The 19,335-nt window shown below is 46.4% G+C and overlaps 2 protein-coding genes across 4 annotated transcripts in view; both read left to right on the top strand.

Annotated features, from left to right (window-relative positions):
- Positions 1 to 19,335, top strand: part of rabgap1l (RAB GTPase activating protein 1-like) — a 122,259-nt gene that overhangs the window by 43,579 nt on the left and 59,345 nt on the right. The window lies entirely within an intron of this gene.
- On the top strand, positions 442 to 8,023 carry gpr52 (G protein-coupled receptor 52). The gene has a single exon (XM_086161322.1). It carries the CDS (start codon positions 2,182 to 2,184, stop codon positions 3,319 to 3,321), a length of 1,140 nt encoding a protein of 379 aa, XP_086017448.1. The 5' UTR covers positions 442 to 2,181; the 3' UTR covers positions 3,322 to 8,023.

Genomic DNA, 19,335 nt, shown 5'->3' with positions numbered 1-19,335 from the left:
AAAATCGACTGCGAGTGATAAGTGATATGTAAATAGGAAATGTATCCAAATTTACCTCCGGGACAAAACGGGTGTGACAGACGGAATAATGTGTCAGGGAGCCTCAGGTGCAGCTCGGAGGGGAGGGAGGCGATAAGAAAGAAGCTGAGGGAAAGCAAGGAAGGAAGAGGGAGGGGTTTTTCTATGTGTGTGTGTGTGTGTGTGTGTGTGTGTGTGTGGTGATGGTGGGGTCTTTGTGTGCGTGGGTTGGTGTCTGTGTGTGCACGTGTGTGTGTGTGTGTGTGTAAAGAGAGGGAGAGACTGAATGTGCAAGCGAGAGAGAGTGTGTGGCGAGGGAGGGAGGGAGGGAGGGAAGTGTAAGCCAGTCACAGCATCTATCCTTCTCACTGCACCAGGGCTGAGGGACTCTTCGTCCCATCGTTACGCTCGACGCAGATTTAACACGTTTCCATCAACACGGTCGGCCTTTTCTCCAAATTGCTTTTTACCCGCCGCTTCCGACGCCGTCCGCACATTTGCGCGGATTTCCTCCGGACGCCGGGATCCGTGGATTTACGTATCAGGAACCCGGGTCGTCCTGCTCGACGGAATTCCAGCGGGATGTTTGCAGAGGACGGCGCTTACGACGGGGACTCCGACCGGGACTCGCTCTTTCCGTTATGCTGCCAGAGTGGATTTCCCTTTTGCTGTGCCGCTAGTGTTTTGACTGACACACTGAGAGGGGAGTTAAAGGCGAGGCTGTCTGGGACGCCGTCCCTCTCGAACTAGGCAGGACGCACACTTGAAAGGACAAAAGGTAAAGGAGAAGATCGGCAGTTTGCGTTAAGCACACCGAGTGAAGGCGCCGAGCGGCACAATTCCACGACGGAAGCGAGTATCCCGATTTACGGGATAGAAAATCGGATCGCCGGCTTGTCCCTTCTGCGAGCGTCCGCCATGGGACTGCCGAGCCGAGCCGGTCATTCGGCCGGCCTTCCTCGGATGTCGGAGAGTCCACTCACCTGGCTTCAGGGGAGTCTGAAAGCCGGCGGGCTCGCCAGCCCCTAGACGGCGACGTTTGCCGCCGCCGGGCGACTTTGCGCGTTCGGATCGAAACTTCCAAACATCTGTAAAGCGGAGCTCATCCAGACTTTTGACACGCTTGTGTTTTTTTTTTTTTTCCCTCCGCGTCCTCTTTTTTTTTCGCCCGGGGATGCCTTGTAAACACATTCCCCCCCCAGCACCATGTGTGCTGAGAGAGCTGTGACATTATCTCCTGCGGAGATCCCCATGTTTTTCTAGTCTGTGTCTGTGTTTTGATTCAGACAATAGCTGGGCATACAAGGGCTCCAGACACCGACCAGAGGACCACCAAAATAAGGGAAGCCTACTGTTAGACGGTAAACACAGTATCGCCGACGTTACGGTGACATTTCGGAGTACGTGGAGGGGACGGCTTTCTTCACCGGAGTTTGGGATTTATGAAGAGAGACTCCCGAGAAGTACCTTCTTCCCCTGGGGAATAGTTGCTGAAAATATATATATCTTCTGAGAGTTCTCGCCAGCCGGCGCGTCGCCGCATCCGACTCCGGGCGGGGAACGGCATCTGTCAAGACGGCGCGGAACTCGGCTCGGCTCGGCGCTTTTAATCGCTCGTCTCGGTCGCGCCTCTGCTTTCTGCCCATGCGAAAACAGCTCGCGCCCTCAGCGTCCCGGCGGCAGCCCTCATTAGGACCAGCGGACGCGCAGGCCGGCAGGCGAACTTGCCTCGGGGATCGACGCTCGCCGCCGCATCGACACGACCCCGCTTTGGATTTAATGAAGGATTACAGTTTGGGGTTGTTTTTCTTTTCTTTTCCTTCTTTCTCCGGCCTCCTCGCCACCGCCGACACAGCCGCTTCGTCTACTTTCGCTAACCATGAGTGATTGTAAAAGGAGAAGCGAACGGGTCGTCCCGTCCCCCCCGTGGGCTTTATTGATTTTTACTCCGGTCGGCGTTGGTTTGATTGAGATCCGGCGATGTGAGAGCGAGGTGACAGAGTGACGGAGCGTGCGTGAGGGGGAATATCGAGCTCCGTCGACGGAGGGCTGAGGGAGGCGGCAGATACCCGGACGAGAGCGGGAGGCGGCTCTCCGGTTTCACGTGGCCGCCTTACGGGTGGAACAACATAAACCCGACCCGCCCGAGCAGCTCCCATAACGATGAATCTGTCGGAACTGACGACAAACCCGATGCCAACCGCCAACAGCAGCCGAGGAGAAGTCTTTCCCGGCAGGACCTCGAACCACTCCTGCCCCTTGGGCTGGAGGCTGAACGAAGGCTTGGAGGCCTGCGTCCTGGAGACCGCCGTCATCGTACTTCTGACCGCCCTCATCATCGCCGGGAACTTGACGGTGATTTTCGTGTTCCACTGCGCGCCTTTGCTACACCATTACACCACCAGTTACTTCATCCAGACCATGGCGTATGCCGACCTGCTGGTAGGTCTCAGCTGCCTGGTGCCCACTCTGTCTTTGCTCCACTACCCCGCGGGCGTCCAGGAGCCCATCACCTGCCAGGTCTTCAGCTACGTCATCTCCGTTCTCAAAAGCGTTTCGATGGCCTGTTTGGCCTGCATCAGCGTGGACCGCTACCTCGCCATCACCAAACCGCTATCTTATAACCAACTGGTGACGCCGTGCCGGCTCCGAGGTTGCATCACCCTCATCTGGGTCTACTCCAGCCTGGTCTTCCTGCCGTCCTTCTTTGGATGGGGTAAGCCAGGCTATCACGGGGACATTTTTGAGTGGTGCGCTCACTATTGGCCCACCTCCGCGCTCTTCACGGGCTTCGTGGTATGCCTGCTGTACGCCCCCGCGGCGCTGGTCGTCTGTTTCACTTACTACCATATTTTTCGGATTTGCCAGCAGCACAATCGGGAAATCAGTGAACGTCGGGCGCGGTTTCCCAGCCAGGAGATGGAGGCCGGCGAAGGCGGCGGCGGCGGCGGCAGCGGCGGCGGCGGGGGGCATCACGGAGGTCACGGACCAGATCGGCGCTACGCCATGGTGCTCTTCCGCATCACCAGTGTTTTCTATATGTTGTGGCTGCCGTACATCATCTATTTCCTGTTGGAGAGCTCTCATGTGCTGGACAGCCCCGCCCTCTCCTTCATCACTACCTGGCTGGCCATCAGCAACAGCTTTTGCAACTGTGTGATCTACAGCCTGTCCAACAGCGTGTTCCGCTTAGGCATGCGTCGGCTTTCGCAGACAATTTGCTCCTTTAGCCACTGCGCCGCCGACGACAGGGACTTCGGGGAGCCGAAACCCAGGAAAAGGGCGAACTCGTGCTCGATCTGAACCGATGGCCATGTCGAGAACGGGAATTTTTTTGCTTTTGTTTTTACTTCCCAGTTAGTTTTGGGTTCAGTCAGCTACATTTGAATACCCTCACTGTTCCTCATGACAAACCGCCATGATGGGCTTTCCGCCGACGCCACCGACGTCACCTCTTGGATTCGCGGAGGAGGTTGTTCCGTCTGCGAGCGTTTGAATGGAGGATGGTTACGCAGAATGCTTTCAGCGTACGGTATCAGTCAGAACCGGCCGACTTGAACTCAACATCTCACCGTACGTTCTTCGCCACTTTAGAGCCGGTAGGAAGGAAGAGATTCGGACAGTTCGCGTACGACCGCGCCGGAATGCCCGTGGGGTCGGAGCAGCATTTAACCGGCTGTTTGCATCATTTCTACATCTGTCATTGGTCAAGAAAAGATATTCTACACACACTCCTGTTCGGAAAACCTGTTTGGAAGTTGTGAAATTGTTAATGGACCTTTTTTTTTTTTTTTAACTTTTCAAACACACGGGGACGATAACGACGGCCGTCGCGCTGCACGGAGTAACTGTGGCGTGTCGCCGCGAGCGTTCTAGTCGGCAAAGGGATCAGTTTACGCCGCCGTTCATTCGACACGTGAAAGACGCACTGTGTGAATTGTTGTCTGTGGATAAATGAGACAAAACTATCTCATTTATAGGGACGGAATTCAAAGTCCTTCCGAGATAAAATTCCATTTAAGCTCTGCAGCACGGAAGACGGTATGCTAATTCGATACCTCCTCGCTTTTCAGAATCGGACTGGTAACTCTCTGTTTGCCCGTCACTTTTCCCGACAGCTGGATATTTATTCATTTCTCCCGACCGGCGATGTTATCGGCGGTCTGGCGGCTGCCGGCGATCACAAAAGACTGAAACGCACCTATCCAACGTGAGACTAATAGTGGCATTATGAATCTTTTCTTCCGCTTCCAAAGAAAACGGCGGTATTTGCACCGATACCCGAGTGTGTGGAATTTCAGTCGGACTTTGAACGGACCCGAGTGCTCAAAATGTGATTTCTTCTTAATTCTAGCGGACCAATTTTGACCCGTTCAAGACAGTATCTGTGTGGACGTCGGAATTTCTACAGTCGACACGCTGCTTTTATTATTGAATTTGTGATTTCATTTTTTTTTTTTTTTTTTTTTCTTTGAACACCACTTTAAAAATGAAATGATTCTGACCGCTCACCATTTGATCGGTGCCTCTAATAATCAGCGGGGTTTGCTTAGTGTGAGACAGATGGTGTTCCGACATTGTTTTCCGCCTTCTACTAATAAGAAAACCCGTCAGTGTTACAATTCCCATTATTGGCGTTCTGAGCGTCTCCTAACACTCGATGCATGAGTGCTCATGATCGCCTTTTCTAAGCAACCTATCCCTCGTTCTCTGGCCTTGCAAACGTAAGCAAACCATCCGAGTGGCCAAATACAGGCAATTCTGATAATAGATACAGAGACTTTGATCGGTGACGTTTTTTAACATATTAAAAATGTGTCGGCTCAAGGATGTCATTCGCTTTTGTGTTCATCTGTTAAACGGCGCTTTCAAAACACGCGTTTTTCCGCGTTACTCTGAGGCGAGCGATTTTGTTTTATCGGTCACGTAGGATTGAAAATGCAGCCGGGGATAAAAGTTGTTTCTTTGTTCGACGTAAGAGTCAATTTGATTTTCGGTGAAGAGACTTTGTATTCCTGGACTCAATATGTGAACATATGAGGTTTCGAGGTTATTTTGTTATGGCTTCTCCAAGAAACGGTTGGAAAAAGTGCATTATTTTTAGTCTACCTTGGTTCAGCATGACCAGTGAAGTCGCTGATAAACTTGAAAATTCACCGAGTACACGTTAGATGCTCTTACAGACTCTTCAGTACAGTGCGTGTGGTGTTTGTGACAACAGATTACTTTATTAGGAAGGGAAATCACAAATCCTAATAATGGCGTCCCGACATGACCTCTCTTGGACGTTTGTTGGAAGCCTGAGTATTAGAAGTGTAATGCTGAACAAAAAAAAAACAAAAAAAAAAAAAAACAAACTCTGTTGGTTGTTTACAGGTAACTTAGGACTTGTTAAACCTAATGACTGTTCCCCGCTTCGGGGCTTTTGATAAATAATATGCAGACGATGTGTATATGTTTTAAATATAAAATAGATGACTGCTTTTTGGATAATAATTCCCATCGCATTCTGCAGCACAGAACTATAGATACGCCAATGGAACGACCTTGTGCATTCACCGTAACATGAAAACAGCCACGTAATACAGCCAATTCCGTGTGGTGATTTCCCTCTCTGCTAATGTAGTAGTGATGGTAAACTTGTTCAGCCCTAGTATTTACCGTGTTTGTCTGTGCTAGATACCAAACAGGATCCAGTCCTTCGATATTGTAACTGTTGTTCCATCCTGTGATCCATGAAACAAACCTGTCTGCAGTTATTCATTATATTTGGCTGCCTAATGAATGTAAGTACAACATTTGTTGTTGAAAACGTGGACTTGGACGTGTCTTCTGGGCTCCTCCGCTTCACTTTCACGTTAGGCAGGTAGCCGTAACTTGAAATAGAGATGGGGAAAAGTTTATGCGCGGTCCATATCGGCGGCAAAAGAAGCGGACCGAGACGCCGCCGTGGCATTCGCCGATTTGCGGACTATTGGTACGAACCGCCGAGCCTGACGTTTTGGCTTCCAGTCACCGACCGTGGAGCGAACGAGAGGGGGAATCGGTAAATGAGTCGATGTTGAATTCAACGGGTTTTTATGTATATTAGGGATAGCGAAACATAGCGTTGCCAATTAAACTGTGGGATACTTAACACACTATGGCTCTGTCTTTCTTGCATAGATTATCTGTTGTTACTGCCTCAATCTATAATAATACAATTCAAGTCAAATAGAAATGTATTTTCACGCGAATAAAAAAATACACGTGCCATATTATCCATTGAGATGGTACGTCTAAAATGTAACAGCGTTTCAAAATTAACAATACCAGCTTTATTTGTTTTGAATAATTTGTCGGGTGATACTTCCGATACGTATGATTGCGACTCGTCCCTTTAGCCCGCTACGTAATCATATCGTTAGGCTGCTTAAATGCACCGAGATCTGGGATCACTGCTCCTACCAGCCCTGATGAACCAGCAAGTCCGGTTCATCCATTGATATCACTCATCAGAATCAGACTTATCGCCGTAGTGTGTTCGCACGTACGAGGAATTTGGTTGTTTTTTCGGCCGGACGATACCGCGTTCTACGCGATACGGCAATACAAAGTGCAAAGTGGCGATTGACGAGCTTATCGCTTTGGTCGGTTCGCCCGTCTGGTACCTGGAAGACAAACTGTGACGTTTCATGCCTTCATGGTCTTCGGCGTCGCGACCCCTCTGTGGTGGCGGACGCTCACTAGCGCGAGGTGGCTAACGGGCTACCGCGCTACAGCACATGCATTTCACTCCGAGTGGGACCGAAACGTATAAAATGTGCATCGGGCCGTGCAGGTGAAGACTTTCACCTCAGGACTGTGATTATGATTCAAGCAAAAATGACCTGCAGTCTAATATACAATTTTATTCTTTTTTTGTGAAGGCTTTGGCCATTATAGAACCAAAATAAACAGAACAAGTTTCGACGCATGTATACATTGATTGCAATGATCCCTTCTTTTGATATGCTTTCACAGGTGCCATTCTTGCAAAAAAACACAAATTCTGATTTAAATGAAATGAAATGAAATGAAACGGATGGATTCACTGTTTTGTTTTGTTTTTTAAGAGAAAAAAAAAAAGGATCACTTCCAGCAGCATTAACACATCACAGATCATTTTGTATCTGTGCGAGTCACGCGGACGTGCTCCACTTTGCAAAAATAATCGTTCACCTATTTATCAGGTAATATAAACACCCTTTACCATCTGAGAATGTAGATATGTGAAGGCAATTCAAAGAATACCACTTTGGCCTTCATGTGGGTTCATGCAATGTATGATATCTATACAATTAGAGGAGACAGAAGATTATTCTTGGTCTTGTTCATTCTTTGGCCACAGAATCCAGCATATATAAAGAAACAGTTTCCATACCGTTACTCCTAGTATAGCTGTGACATGTATTAGAGATATTTTTTTCAACATTTTATTAGCATGTGTTATGACGCTTCTCGGGAACATTGTGCAGTGGAGTTGTAGATGAAGCGTATAGGACCTAAATTAGTGCCGTATGATGCTCACAATGTGGTGACAAACACAACGGACTGTTTTGGAGGCTGATCGCAAGATCCTTAAACAGGGCTGAAATTAAACAGCCCAGATATTATCGTACATGTGGGAAACGCAGTAAAAAACAAATCTGATTTCTTCATTTATTTACTTTACCTTCAAGTACATTCATGGTTTGATTAATATGTCTTAATTTATGAGAACTATGTTTAGACCTTTACCAAATATACTGTATAAGTATACTGTCAAGTCTGTTTCTTACCTGTTGTACAGCCAAAAAAAGAAACACCTGAGAAGTTCTGAAAAAGTAATGGCTCCCAGTTTCTGTTGAAGAAATAGACTTCTGATATTTTCTCTCAGAAGTGCGTTGAATGAAACAGTATCTATTTTTTTATTTTGAAATGTTGCCAAAGGCTATGGTTTTACTGTCGCTGCCATCTCAATAAAGTCCAAAATAGTTCACATTCACGCTGTTATCCTGCTTTCATAAAATGTGTGTGTTGTTTTTTTTTTTGGTGGCCTAAATTCACCGATTTATTCGTTGAATTTCAGGATTCAACTGAGTTACTTTGAGACTTCAAGACTTTTATTAACAACTTTGAATTCTCAACACAACCGAAAGGCCAAAAGAGGGGAGTCGCACAAAGAAATAGTATATCTGGCAGTATTTCTCTCCTCTGCACTCGATGGGATGTTTTACCTTAAATCTGCCTCAGGACAATAAGCAAGGAACTCTTGGTAAGAGTTGAAAAGTAGCTCTCGTCTTATTTAAGATCACGACTGGAAAGCTTCTTTCCCCGCAGCAACTGAATGGGCCGTCAAAGAAGGCACTCAAGACAGCACTCGAGGTCAAAAACAATGTTTCAGTCAAAGGGAGTTTGTACGAAATGTCAGCATTATTTGAATTCATTCATTTCCCTCCGTGATGAATTTTCACTGGTTAATAGAAATGAAAAGCAATGAAAAACAGCTCTATTTGTTTTTTGGCTATAGGCTCGAGAGTTTCCCTTATAAATGTCCCTTCCTGTTTTCAGAACAGCTACGAAAAGGATGATCCCGAAGATAGTCTGCGGTTCTTAAATTGCAGCGGATGCTCAATGTTGGGATGGTTTTCGCTCTGCTTTAGATCTTCGGAGAGCCTGAAGGTTCACTTCCATCCCCTCTTCGTGCAGTCGGACTCAATTGCACACCTGCGAGATTCCTTTATTCAAAATCGTTGTTTTTATTTTATTTTTATTTTTTGGAGCCAACCAGATGGATCATTGGCTTGGGATTTGACATCCTCTGCTTGGAGGCGTCTACTTCGGATACAAAATAAAGGTTTGAAATGAATAATAAGGAAACTAGATGCCAGCTATTGGGTTTTTCATGACGTTTGGACCGTTGCGTGTTTACGGCTCATTTGAAAATATCCATGTAGAATGTGAACCGTCGAAAATGGAAAGAATTGATGAGCTTACCGTCCAAAATACCTGGTGGGACCGGCGTCCAGGTGGCAGGTGGAAGAGTTTACCGAGGTGAACGGGGAAATTAGCTTAACGACGGGGAAATGTCTTCTCATGTGTTTAATGTGAATCCTAATTGCGTGTCTTCAATAATGAAATAAAATGAAGCGTCTTTAGCAGGACTTGGCAGTTTCTCAGCAGATTAGCTGTCACTAGTTTGCTTCAAGCCAGCTCAGAGGAGGCTCTGCTTCAGAGGGCAGTAAGCGGGATGCAGAGTGACAGAGGAAATTATATAGTTGCTGGTTGGAAAGCCGCTTGTCCGCTATGTCCGGGTCGCGGACCAGTACCGGTCCGCGTGTCATCCAGTACCGGGCTGCAGACATATGATAAATCATTTTGGTATTCGTGTGAAAGATATTTCACATTACAAATGGCAGTAATAATGATAGCTCCGAGCTTCAGCTGGTGCAGCGTTGTGGTGAGTTGAATTTTTTTTTTTTTTTTGCATTTTCCATGTGTTTTGGTTCCAGTCGTATCATTTTTATCCCGCTGTGCTTAGATTCCACCCATGGAAGGTGGCTTTGTGTTTTGTATTGTCCCAAATGAAACCGCTCTGCAGCACAAAAAAGGTCGCGAACTATTGCTTTGAGCCCTATGCTACGTAGCATCGGTGCCCTGTGCAACATAGCATCGGTGCCATGTGCAACGTAGCATCGGTGCCCTGTGCAACGTAGCATCGGTGCCCTGTGCGAAGTAGCATCAGTGCCCTGTGCGACGAAGCATCGATGCCCTGTGCGATGTAGCATCATTGCTCTGTGCTACATAGCATCGGTGCTCTACGCAACGTAGCATCGGGTCCCTGTGCTTGGTAGCATCGGTGCCCTGTGCAACGTAGCATCGGTGCCCTGTGCAATGTAGTATCGGTGCCCTGTGCAACGTAGCATCGGGGCCCTGTGCTACATAGCATCGGTGCCATGTGCTAAGGTAGCATCGGTCCTCTGTGCTAAGGTAGCATCGGTGCTCTGCGCAACATAGCATCGGGTCCCTGTGCTTGGTAGCATCAGTGTTCTGTGCTACGTAGCATCAGTGCCATGTGCTAAGGTAGCATCGGTCCTCTGTCCTAAGGTAGTATCGGTGCTCTGTGCTACGTAGCATCGGTGCTCTGCTCAACATAGCATCGGGTCCCTGTGCTCGGTAGCATTGGTGCCCAGTGCAACGTAGCATCGGCGCCCTGTGCAACGTAGCATTGGTGCCCTGTCCGATGTAGCATCGGTGCCATGTGCTAAGGTAGCATCGGTGCTCTGTGCAACGTAGCATCGGTCCTCTGTGCTAAGGTAGCATCGGTGCTCTGCGCAACGTAGCATTGGGTCCCTGTGCTCGGTAGCATCGGTGCCCTGTGCAACGTAGCATCGGTGCCCTGTGCAACGTAGCATCGGTGCCCTGTGCGATGTAGCATCGGTGCTCTGTGCTAAGGTAGCAACGGTGCTACGGGATGGATGGATTTGACATCGTCCCCGGTTTCAGTCGTTTCACCATTTCACGTTTTCCTTTCCTGCATCCCCCCCCCCGATGTGCGCTTGTTACCCGAGGTTTCTCATAAGTCCTGATATAATGACAGCATTACATAATGCATTGTAACAGCCAGTTTCCAAATGCCACTCTATTTTAGGGATATTTACCAATATAAGTAATTTTCCAGCATGCACACCTTGGGGAAAAAGGTGGAAAGTCACCGGTAGATCCATCTAGCTTATTTTGCATGCACATTGACATCCTTTCCGTCTCCTGGAAAGCATTTCCTCCACACTTACTGGTGAGCCAGACCAACAGCTGCCTCCAAGTCGAGGCCTGCTCAATATTCATGGCCGCCACTATCTTAGAAATTCCCTTTTATTTCCACAAATGGCAGCGATGCCCTCACTCTCTATTTCCCTTTTCCATCCTGCCACTTTCCTCCTCCTCTTTCCGTCTTGATTTAAAAAGGACCACCTGACCCTCTTTGAGGTGGGGAAGTCATAATTGGAGGGGAAGCCAGTTCCTGCCTCTGTGTGTTAATGATGGCTGCCACAACCCTTTGATGGCATAAGGAGGACACGCACAAATACCCACACACCAGCAACACACACTCATACATCTTGCATGACCTCAGCCAGCCTTTGAAATCTTAGGATGCAGACGGTGGTCTCGCACAAAAGCTGACGTGTTGATTTAGTCGCCAGGTTTTACTTGCGCGTAACGCGCTGCGCATTATCGTTTAACCTGGAAAAAAAAAAAAGTATTTATTGATCCAATTTGAGTTTCTTCTGTAACGCAACAGTGGCTTATGGGGATGCGCTGTGTCAGTCATGAATAAACAAAGAAATGCTTCGGCTTTGTCGGTGCATTTGAACTTCATGGCTGACGCGACTGCAGACGCTTTGCTCCTCTGCAAAGGCAAAAGGTTCAAAAACGTTTTTAAAATCCCAGCTCCTGATGAAGAAAGGGACAAGCATGACACAGAGGTGACAGGGAACACACTCAAGTTAAATGGATAATAACTCAGACACCGAATTACCTTCAACTCTGATGATGACGATCGGTTTTCATCAGAATTATACAATAAGAAAAACTCATAAGAAGGGATACTAGAAAATGATGAGAAACTGCACATTTTTCACCGTCTTTGGGGGTCGATGTCATGTCAAAAACAGTTTTAGAGTCCGTGTAGAAGCTAACGTTTGGTTAGCTGATCCCTTTGAACCTGCTGCGTACTCAGCTTAAACCGCTCCAGACCGCCCAGATTCATTGTTAGCGCCGAAGAGCCTTATCGTTTCACGCTAAAATACTAAAATAACATACGGTCGTCTTGATTTGATGACGACGACATGTTAAAAAAAGTAGCGAGGGAGCTGTTTTAGTACGGTTTGATATCATCCTTCTTGCTCAGAGCTTCTGGAGAAAGGTGCTTATACTTAATCTTGCTTTCCGATTCCGGTTCCACGCCGTTTCCGTCGAGCCGAAGCCGAAGCCGTGATGGCGTAACGTTTGCGGACGGCGCTTGGCTTTGTCATGCTGAAACAAGAGGGCAAGTCCCTGAAAAGAGAGCGTCTGAACTGCAATGTGGGTTGTTGCGAAACCCGAATGTACCTTTTCGCATTAACGGTGCTGCCTCGGCCAGGAGCGCTAACTGCCTCCTGATGCCACCCTGGATGGCCCCTTTTTTACCCCCATTTTCTGACCTGCAGGCATGACTTCCATGATTTCTAAGAAACATTTGAAATGTTTTTTCACATCAATACGTCCTAGATGAGCTCAGGCTCAGAGACTTCAGCAGCGTTTGTGTCCATCGGACGTTGGTCGAAGTCAGGGGTGTCAAACTCATTTAGGTCCGGGGGCCACAAAAGGCCTCATTTGATGTCAACGGGGCCGGACCAGTAAAATCATAGCGTAATTATCTAAACCAGGGGTCGGCAACCCGTAACACCCAAAGAGCCATTTGGACCCGGTTTCCTCGGAAAAGAAAACACTGGGAGCCGCAATTACTTTTTGACGTCTAAAATAAAGGTACCACTGTATATATTGCTTTTTATTACCTTTACACTTTGTATAAACAAGTGTGTTGCTTCTTAAATTCCTAAAGTATTACAGAGAAAATTACATTTTATTTATGTAATGAACTCATTTTGAGCTTTGGGCTTTCAGAGCGTGTAGCGGAGCCTTGACCTGAATTTTAAAAATAAATTGGGAAAAAATTACCGTGTCAGTAAATAATAAATATTTGCAAAATATCTTCATAAATATTTATTTTACCTGGTTTATGGGACTTGTGCTCCTGAACTTCTGCGCACGGCATCTGCAAATCGGGACTTTACCGGCTGGCGGGTATACCGGCTTCCGCCAGTGCGACGTTATTTTGAGCGGCGAAAAGTAATAAATATAATTTTATTTAATATTTCAAGATCGCAATAATCTTCCAACTTAGAACTAAAAGTTATAAAAAGGAATTAACACAAATGAAATACACTTCAATTAAGCATTTCTAATTTATTTTCCCAAGCCGCTTGGAGCCGCGGCGTAAAGATGGAAGAGCCGCAGGTTTCCGACCCCTGGACTAGAAGTAACACTTGGTTCAAATTTTCCCTTTGTTTTAGTGGAAAGGAGAACAGGTAAATTATAAAAAGCTTTATATGTAATGAGCTGTTTCTTTAAAAAATTACATGAGGAACAACCTGAGATTCTGTAAGAAAAGTAAGCGCAATTTCAACAACACTCTACCTCATTTTGTCGTACTTTTCGCCATGGCGAGTCTCATAGTTGCGCCAAAACTTGCTGCATCCACACCAAGCATGCAGGTTTCTTATTAACCTCAGCAAGCAAATAAGAAGTGGTCAATTGTCAATTTTTCCCTTTTTTGACAACGACATCTTGCTGATGAGGGTGTCGGGTCCGACGGAAAAGCACGTATATTTCTAACAAGAAGACAAAATGCAATTTACAAACCCGGAGGGCCGCATTGTCGCCATCTGCTGTCAGTTGTGAGTCACATCGTGTTGTGGTAAGTTGCAGACTAACGCCGACTAAAACAGTGCAGCCCTCGCAGACAATATAGGAATCTTTATTTCACAACAGTAGTGGATGATTTTGATGTATTTTTCAAATTGAAGATTGATTCCACGGGCCGGATTGGACCCCCTGGCGGGCCGGTACTGGCCCGCGGGCCGTACGTTTGACACCTCCGAATGACTGAGAACCTCCACAAACACATTTGTGTCCGCCGTTGATACCCGACCTGCACTTTGTATGAATCTTGACTCCTAACTCGCGGATCCAGCGGCGCTCTTGTGTTTACTCTCCATGTTTTTCCAGACGTTTCTCCGTCTGTGTTGCAGAGGCCCCGAGAGAATCGCGCTGAGTTTTTAATGCAGCGGCGCTTAAGGGACTGGAGATCGCAGACGTTCGCTGTGTCTTTTCAACCTCGTCCCCACACGATTTGCTGATATTTTGATCGCGTGTCGAAATCCTGCGATTCTTCACGAGTGCATAAACCGCAGTCTTGCACTTAATCTGAAGATTTGCACACCCAGTATTTCAAAAGAATCGATGAGCCTCACCCGTCCTTTCCCACAACTAAACGAGACCTGCAGCCGCGATTCCTTGAGAGATGTTGCTATCAGGTGTTGCAGTCCGACCTGGATGGTCCTCGTACGATTATACGCCTGTCGCGGTTCATAAGGAAATATTTACATGAGACAATGAAGGCTGAAATGCTAAATATGTCCTGTTTGTTCCGTGTTTATTGAAAAGTATAAGAAAGTTATCGGCTTAAAAATGCATTTCATAACGTCGCAACTTTTAGGGATTTGAGGTTGACGTAGAGACGAGAGGCGGTTCGGAGTACCAGCGCAAGAATGAAGTTCCTTCACCAAATCAGTGGGTTAACAAGCACCTTTCAGATCCGTGCTGTTTTAAAACCGTGACTAACTGAAGTCATTTATCTGCCTTAACATATCTTTTATTATTATTTCATCTTGAAACTATTTGGGTTCATACTTCATGTACGTATATGATGCTCCCACTGTCTTATTCGCTCCCTCTTTTCACCGATTTTTTGATCTGATGTTACGGGTTTCCTTTCCGCTTGAACTTCTTTGCACACTTTTTATTTTCGGAAAATGCTAATCCTGTATCACATCCACGTTGAGGCTCTCCTGAACCCGAGCGAGGATGATGATGATGATGATAGTAAAAATTCAGTTTTGCTATTCGCGCTGGATATTTTCAGAGGTTGGGGAAAACGATCCCAGGGGATCATGGCGGCCTCGGGGAGTAAGAAATAAACAAGGCTTGGGTGTGGAAGTAAAAGTCTTAGGAGTCAGTGAAGGGTGAGGAGAACGGTAGCAATGCCTGAGGGCCGTGTTGTCGACTTCTTTCTAATTGTCTCGGTTGTTAAGAGGTCACCAGGTTTATATAGTGTGAAGCAATTGCAGGTATTTCCCTGGCAGTGGGTCTGAGCCCTGACAAAATGTCTCCTGGCCATAAATTGAAGACACATCGGCCCATTTCATGCACAGTGCTCGGGAAAACAGCACCGGAAAAGTCTCAAAATGTGGAGATTACGTCTTTTGTTTGAACTTGATGCGAGCTATAGGAAAACTTTCAGTCAGTCACCACTTGAATGACGGCAGGTCATTTCTTCCTAGTGCTTTGATTCTTTCGAATGCAAACATTGATATCATTGAAAAATAACCATCACGTGGTCTCGCCTTTCCCATTTCTCTTCCATAGAGCCAAGTCACTGACAAAGAAGCCAGCACATGAATTCCCCAGTATGCAATATATAACCAATAAAATAAAGCTGCAAAGGAACGGGACCGGAGGTCCTTCCCCCGTTCTCAATCTCAACCCTATATGTCTCCGTTAGCGCTAGTCAAACAGTGCTAAGGCTCAATTATGCTCACGTAACGTGCATAAATAGGCACATCCACAATGCACGCTGTCAAGCATCAATGCCATCGTCCCTCCCATCTGTACTTTATATCGCCACGGTTGTTCAGCGATACATCCACTAGAGCAGCGGCGTCAAACCCATTTTCATCACGTTCGCCCTCAAAGCGCCACCATAAATGTAACTAAATGTAAAGTAAATTTAACTACTCCTTAATGTTGAATAACTGAAAATGTTGCATACGCATTCCCGTCTTTCTTGAAACAGCCTTCCGTGTCTGCATCAGCTTTTGTCTTCCTGGACACTTAGGGATCATTTGGATTTCTCAATTTCACTTGTTGAAAGTCGGATTGATGTGGAAAAAAAAGGGGGGGGGTCGGCGGTGTGGCGCCGGAGGTCGAGCAATCCTCTTTGGAACCGGACATTCCTGGTCGGATTCCCGGCTCCTCTTCCTGGTGTGTTGTTGACTGCTCATGGTTCATCCATGATGGCCTCATTGCAGAGAACCACTTCCCCCACTGGGATGTATAAAAGACAATTTATGATTCTTCTTCTTATTATTACACTGCGATCAAATGGCGGGATGCCGTCACTTAACATGATCAGAAATGTAGTTTATGGCCAATGCGCGCGTTTGACTTTTTCATTTTAAGACAATCAGACCGCCTTAGATGTTCTTGCGGGCCACATTTGGCCCGCGGGCCTTGAGTTTGACACGTATGCACAAAGGGTGCAGGGTTCACTTCCAAGTTCCATTAAATACATCTTGGCATGTGGACAGAGAATTCATTCTTCCCATGTTGTCTTCTTCTCTGTTCCCCTTGCTGGTCACACTGGATCATACCGGGCAACCATAGCTTCCGCTACTACTGCTATGCTTGTCGCATTGGGCTACATCATCCACATGCTCCCAGAGAATGTACAGAAATAGGCACAAAATGAAGGCCGATCATTGATAGGAGGCCTCGCCCAACCGGGCACGAGTACCGTATTTTCCGGACTATAAGTCGGGTTTTTTTTCATAGTTTTGCCGGGGGTGCGACTTATACTCTGGAGCGACTTATGTGTGAAATAATTGAGCTCTCTTGCTCTGATGTGTGTGTCTAGGTGTGTCTTTAATATAACAGCGATTGTCACACACACACGCCAACCAGTCAAAATTCAGCTGGGGCGGGTCATGGCAGAAAAGCGTTGTGAAAAAAGAAGCTACCAGCGACTTCCGTACCTATGAAAATTGATCATTTCAACATTCGTGCTAACTTATAAAAACAACTGAGAAGGGCTGAACAAAAATGGCACCGAAAGGAAAATCATATTCTGCAGGTTACAAGCCGGAAGGAGTGAAATATGAGGCGGAAAACGGGGATCGAGCAGCAGAGAGAAAGTTTGAAGTTAGTGAGAAACTTGTAAGGGACTGGAGAAAAGCGGAGGTTATTCTTACTGAAATGAAGAAAACTAAAAAACTAATCGCGGGCTAAAAGCTAGGCTAAAAGCTACCTGGCCACGGCTAGAGGAACCAGTTCACTCTTGGTGCTTGAACAAGGTGCTGCCGGGAGAGGCTTGTCAACAGGATGGTTGCATCTTCACACCCAGGTAGTTGCCAAGGAGATGAATATAAGTGACTTTGCGGGAGGACCTTCCTGGTGTTATTTGAATGACTCTTAGCGTCATATGTTATGTTAGCATAGCCTAGCAGGCACGTTCTCACTTGGTTGTTTATGCGTCATATAGGTTATACTTGTTCAGCCTGTTGTTCTCTATTCTATTTTTATTTCAAATTGCCTTTCAAGATGAAATGTCTATTCTTGGTGTTGGATTTTATTAGATAAATTTCCCCCCAAAAATGCGACTTATACTCCAGTGCAACTTATATATGTTTTTTCCTTTTTTGTTACGCATTTTATGGCTGGTGCAACTTGTACTCCGGAGCGATGTATAGTCCGGAAAATACGGTAGTTAACATTGAACATAAAAAATAGTTTGCTTAAATAAGACATTTGACATTTTTAGCTGTTAGTAACATGGGCAGTATAATCCAATAACAGCTTTTTTTTTTTTACTTTAAATGAGTTGACATCCCTGTGGTTGTGATGGATGGGCCATCTCAGCCACGAGCAGCCCGGCCTCTGACATCTTCAATGCTTCACCATCTGTTGTCATTTCACACCTCCTGATAATATTCGCAACTCTGCGGCTATTTTACATCGCCTTGAAGTCTGAGCAGCGTTTCCACAGGCTCATGCGTTATTAAAGGTTAGCATAGGTTGATATCAGATTCCCAGATGTAATCTAACAGTTGTGCAGAGAGGAGGAGAGCCGTATGCAGGGATTATTAACGGCGATGCATATCACGTTTACACATCCGGCCCTCGGTAGCCGGTGTCTCTCGCGTGAAGTGGAATTGTGGCGTCGCAGCAGCTGCGTCTTCATTGTTTGTTCTCGGTTCATCCAGAGAACAACCGCCAAGCCGTCTGAGCTTCTTCGGTTTAAGCAGGAAGTCTTGAGGCGGCGGAGGAGAGGAAAGGACCTGAGGAGGTTTCCAGAATGGAGCAGCTTCTCCGTGTAGCCCACAGATTAGATGGGTTAGCTTACTGGCTTCTGCATGATGCTTGATTCTGGTGGCTAACTTGTTTTTTTCTTTGTGGAGTTTGCACTCCGCTTCTTCTCTACCTGTGCGTCAATAACGTTGCAGTTTGATATGTACACCTACGTAAAACAGCTTGCTGAATTTACATGACGTACGTGCAAATTCTCTTGCGATTTCGAGTTTCCCTAAAAGCCATCATGTTGACAAAACGCTCTGGAGCGACAAAAACACCTTGCAGGGCCCAAAAGGCAGCGGAAGATGCTATCTATCGCAGATAAAGTTAAACTTCTGGACATGCTAAGGGAAGGTAAAAGCTATGCGGCTGGAGGTCGGCATTACGGAATGAATGAATCTTCCTTTCGTTCCATAAAGAAGGAAGAAAAAACATAGGGACGACAGCAGCGATGTATAATAGAGTATTTAATTGTATAATAATTGTAAAAAAAAATAAAGGTTTCTACTTTCTACACGGATTTTGCCTATCATGGGTTCTTTTTGGAACGTAACCCCCGCGATAAACAAGGGTTTACTGTACACCGAATGCCAATAAGGATGCTTCTCAGGTCTAAAACATCCAACGGAGGAACTAAAGTCTCAGATTTGTCCCAAGATGTGAATGAGAGAGTGAATGGTCTCCATATGTTGCACTTTGATTGACGGTCAACCGCTTCAGAGTGGATCCACCTCTCGCCCCCTCACAACCCTGAGTAAAGAATCAGTGTTTTGGATAATTCATGATGAATGTATTAGTTACCGTACGTTGCGGAGGTGCATTGCGTGATAAGGCGCAATATAAATGAACGGGTCTATTTTCATACATAATGTGAAACATACGGTATATAGAGCCAAACAAAACAGTCAATTTAGTCCAACTTTGTTCATCTCGCTTTGTTCCCTGGGAAACTGTTTGGTCGTCTTTGCTTCTTTCGCTTCCTCCATTTCTGTACCATTGATTCGTTCATGTTGAATTCTGAGGCGGCTGCTCTGATCCCATCATCTTCTGGTGACTGACAGCTTTGAGTTTCAATTTCGCTTTGTAAGGATATCTTACAACAGGTGCCATTTTTGGGGGTCCTCATCCACACAAATGCACGGTAATATTGTGTTGAATAACAGCACCAGAGGTCACCGAACTACCTACTGATCGGTTTATCGTCACCAGCGATGGCGGACGCCTAAAGTTAGTGTGAGGTTGGAACATGTTGTGCTCCGGCACTACGTGATTAGTTGTCTAATGTTGTCTAACGTCGCACCCCATATTCGAGTCTTATTACGACGTCCCCGTGTCAGGTGGGAACAATCAATCAAGCGGGGCGGCTCGCTC

The sequence above is a fragment of the Fistularia commersonii genome, chromosome 16 (assembly GCF_037954325.1).
Source record: "Fistularia commersonii isolate RoL2024-O1a breed Wild chromosome 16, RoL_Fcom_v1.0, whole genome shotgun sequence".
Classification (NCBI taxonomy): domain Eukaryota; kingdom Metazoa; phylum Chordata; class Actinopteri; order Syngnathiformes; family Fistulariidae; genus Fistularia; species Fistularia commersonii.
The sequence above is the reverse complement of the archived record's forward strand: the minus strand, read 5'-3'. Positions and strand labels throughout refer to the sequence as shown.

Excerpts from the sequence above, each read along its gene's own strand:
- gpr52 (XM_086161322.1), top strand. The coding sequence starts at position 2,182 with ATGAATCTGTCGGAACTGACGACAAACCCGATGCCAACCGCCAACAGC.